General features: G+C 39.4%; 1 protein-coding gene across 3 annotated transcripts in view; it reads right to left on the bottom strand.

Annotated features, from left to right (window-relative positions):
• kdm4aa (lysine (K)-specific demethylase 4A, genome duplicate a) overlaps positions 1 to 2,838 on the bottom strand; it is a 22,834-nt gene extending 19,996 nt beyond the window's left edge. Inside the window, exons 1-2 of one of the 3 annotated variants that reach the window (XM_014008081.1) lie at positions 2,713 to 2,838; positions 495 to 657 (exon numbers count right to left, since the gene is read on the bottom strand). In XM_014008081.1, coding sequence (XP_013863535.1) covers positions 495 to 632 — 138 coding nt within the window. In that variant the 5' untranslated portion in view covers positions 633 to 657; positions 2,713 to 2,838. Of the gene's footprint in view, positions 1 to 494; positions 658 to 2,651 lie in introns of all 3 variants that reach the window. The other 2 variants (XM_014008080.1, XM_014008079.1) reach the window with 2 other exon arrangements.
• Positions 2,839 to 3,102: the final 264 nt, after the last annotated feature.

The following is a 3,102-nucleotide window of genomic DNA, read 5'->3' as shown; positions in this document are numbered from 1 at the left end:
AATACAATAAAAATTAAACCAAGATTTAGATTAGAATAATTATCATTTTGATCCATACACTGGTAATGTCTGACTGGGCCTCGTGCCACTTTATGTTCAACAAATGAGGCCCCGAAGTCAAAAAGGTTAAGAACCCCTGTTTTAGGTCGTACTGATTATTGTGTTGTCCCCCTCTGCCCACATCGTACCCAACTCTGTCCTACTTTGTACCCATCTTAATCTGCTGGAGTACTCTTTAGAAATAAAGGCAGGCCAATCTGGGACACATTTTAACAATTTTTTTATTATTATCTGTGTGGTTTTTAGACCTCTGACACATGAGGACATACTGGACGTTATACAGAAACCTGGAATTTGAAGCCTAAAACCTCAGATTATTTTTTCAAATTTTCTTTTTATTGTAGCAAGACATAAATTTGAAAAAAAAATGTTTGTAAATACGCTGCATCACTTTAACACAATTTCATAAAAGAAGCAGAAAAGAACCCACTTACTTTCGCCATCCCAGCTCTGTGTGCTCCTTGGGACTCCATGTAGGCAACATACCGGACAAAATCCTTGAACTCTTCTTTGGAGGGAGTAAATGTCATTACCCTGGGCCCCACGCTCTGGGCTGGTGTGTCTGTGGTCATCTTGGGACTGTAACTACAGCACCAACTGTATGTGGGACAAAATACGGTCACATCAGGCTCTGAATGTGAATTTAGCGAACTAATCAGCCGTGTGTTGAGCAGAATCAGACACGTCAAATATATCATAATCCAACCCAATCCATTGCAATTTTATTTGTAAAGCACTTTTTGCACCATAGTAGACCAAAGTGCTGTACAGAATAAGCACTGCAACACAGCTCATACAAAAACAAACTCAATCACAATTAAAATAGGAAAAAAAAACCACAGAAAAATAAAAGCAGGAAATAAAACACAAAGTAAAAACAAGGAATAAAAACAATAACATGCCTAAAACCTAATTTAAAATCTAGAATAAAAACAAAAAAATTTCTCCAAAAAATAAAATCCAGTATAAATGAACAACACAACCCCTCACACAGTGTCAAAAGCCAAAGTAAACAAGTGGGTTTTAAGATGAGTTTTAAAAACAGCCAATGAAGAGGACTGGCTAAATTGGAGAGGTAGCTCGTTCCAAAGTTTAGGAGCCGCTGCAGTAAAAGATCGATGCCCCTTGACTCAAGAGTCGAGTTTAAGTCTGGTTTTAGGGACCCTCAGGAGCAGCTGATCAGCTGATCTGAGGGAGCGGGAGGGATTATAGGGGTGCAGCAGATCAGACAAGTATAGTGGGGTTAAGGCCATTCAAAGATTTAAAAACAAATAAAAGTATTTTAAAATGGATCCTAAAAGGCACAGGCAACCAGTGGAGTAAAATGGGAGAAATGTGTTCATATTTACATGTGCCAGTTAAAAGCCTCGCTGCAGTCTCTGCAGTCGGGCGATGGAGGACCCACTAACCCCCAGATAAATACCATCATTAATGACACAAAAACTGAGTGTTATCACTTGAACAGTTTTTTCTGGGTGATCTACAAAGGTCTACTGTACGTTTTTATTGTTATTGTTATTGTTATTGTCAGTATCAGAAGAGGAGTTTGGAGCAGATCTGCATAGAGGTGCTGGTGGAGAGCTCAGGGCAGACAGCCTGTATCTCCTGCCCTTACTTATTCAAAGGTTTGAATTTTGTCAATTCATCAAGTCTGATAGACAGTGGTGGAGAAAGTACTCAAACACTGTACTTAAGTAAAAGTACAGATACTTAATGTAAAATGTAGTGAAGTAAAAGTCGAAAGTACCCATGGTTAAAACTACCTAAGTAAAGTACAGATACATGAAAATGTACTTAAGTTCAGTAATAAAGTACTTGTACTTTGTTACATCCTACCACTGCTGATAGTAAAGGCATTGAGTTGCTGCCATCTGATTGACAGATTAGCTATTTGTGTCAACAAGCAACTAAAGAGGTGAATGTATTTACGTTTCAACATTTTGGTGATGAAAATAAGAGATGTGCTGACAGAATATGGTTGGAGCATGAACTAAAAATCTGTGTTTGCTCCTTCAGAATAATCCAGCAGCTCCTGTTGGAGCTACTCAAACTGATGCCATCATGACTATCAGAGTAGGAAAGAAGCGAAGATGATAAATGTAAATCTGTTTACTTTTACTATGTTTGATATAAATTCAGATTCGCATAATGTCAACCTGCTAGCTGAGAAAAATGTATTTTAATAGGAGATGACCCTGTCAGGTAGGACTTTAGTGGTTGGAACCAAGACTGCAGCTGAGCAAAAACAAAAACAAACAAAACAAAACAAAAAGCCATGAAGTTGTTGATCAGTGTGACCACACATCTGATTTTCCGCTCCGAACCTCTTGGCCCTGCAGCGGAGCCACGGTCCGCTAGCTGACAAGCTAACAACATGAAGATTAGTCAAGTTCTGTCAACAACCAACAACTGCAAACATCCCATCAGCAACGCCTGCACCTTATCCGAGAAGTTCTGCCCGAAGTTAAAGAAAGATCGTAGAAGTTTAGTCTGTGTCGGGACCCAGCGATCTGACAGTTTCCTCTGGTCTCAGCTAACCAACAACTAGCAAACACCGACTGTCACTGAGCGGTGGTCCGGTCGGAACAAACCTAAACTTGGTCCTGTCTTCTTACTGGGATGTTCTTTATCAAGCGGAATACGTGAACTCACATTCTGTGAAGTCTGTAGCGGGGGTTTTCATCCAATTGTAAGAAACAGAGCAGAAACACACAACATCGCTGCGGTTAGACACGGTCCTCCATGATTATTTTATTTTATTTTCCCCCTGACGCATGCGCATTATCTATTTGTGTTTGTTTATGGGATTCTCCGTAGCCAATCAAAACACAATAATATTGTAGACCACGCCTCCTCCGGTTTAGTTGGAGGAGGCTCATGAGAGTGGGGCGGAGCCAAAAACTCTGCTCCCAGACAATTTTTAAATTTCTAAATCAAAATGCAATTCTATCTTTATATCTGACCTTAAGATTTTTTGATAATGAGCAGAGTCTTTGCCAAGGCTGAGTTTATAAAAGATCAGACTAATAATTCTTATATATA

Source organism: Austrofundulus limnaeus, unplaced genomic scaffold, assembly GCF_001266775.1.
Source record: "Austrofundulus limnaeus strain Quisiro unplaced genomic scaffold, Austrofundulus_limnaeus-1.0 Scaffold47, whole genome shotgun sequence".
Taxonomy (NCBI): Eukaryota; Metazoa; Chordata; class Actinopteri; order Cyprinodontiformes; family Rivulidae; genus Austrofundulus; species Austrofundulus limnaeus.
Note: the sequence above shows the minus strand (reverse complement) of the source record. Positions and strands in the feature narration are given on the sequence as shown.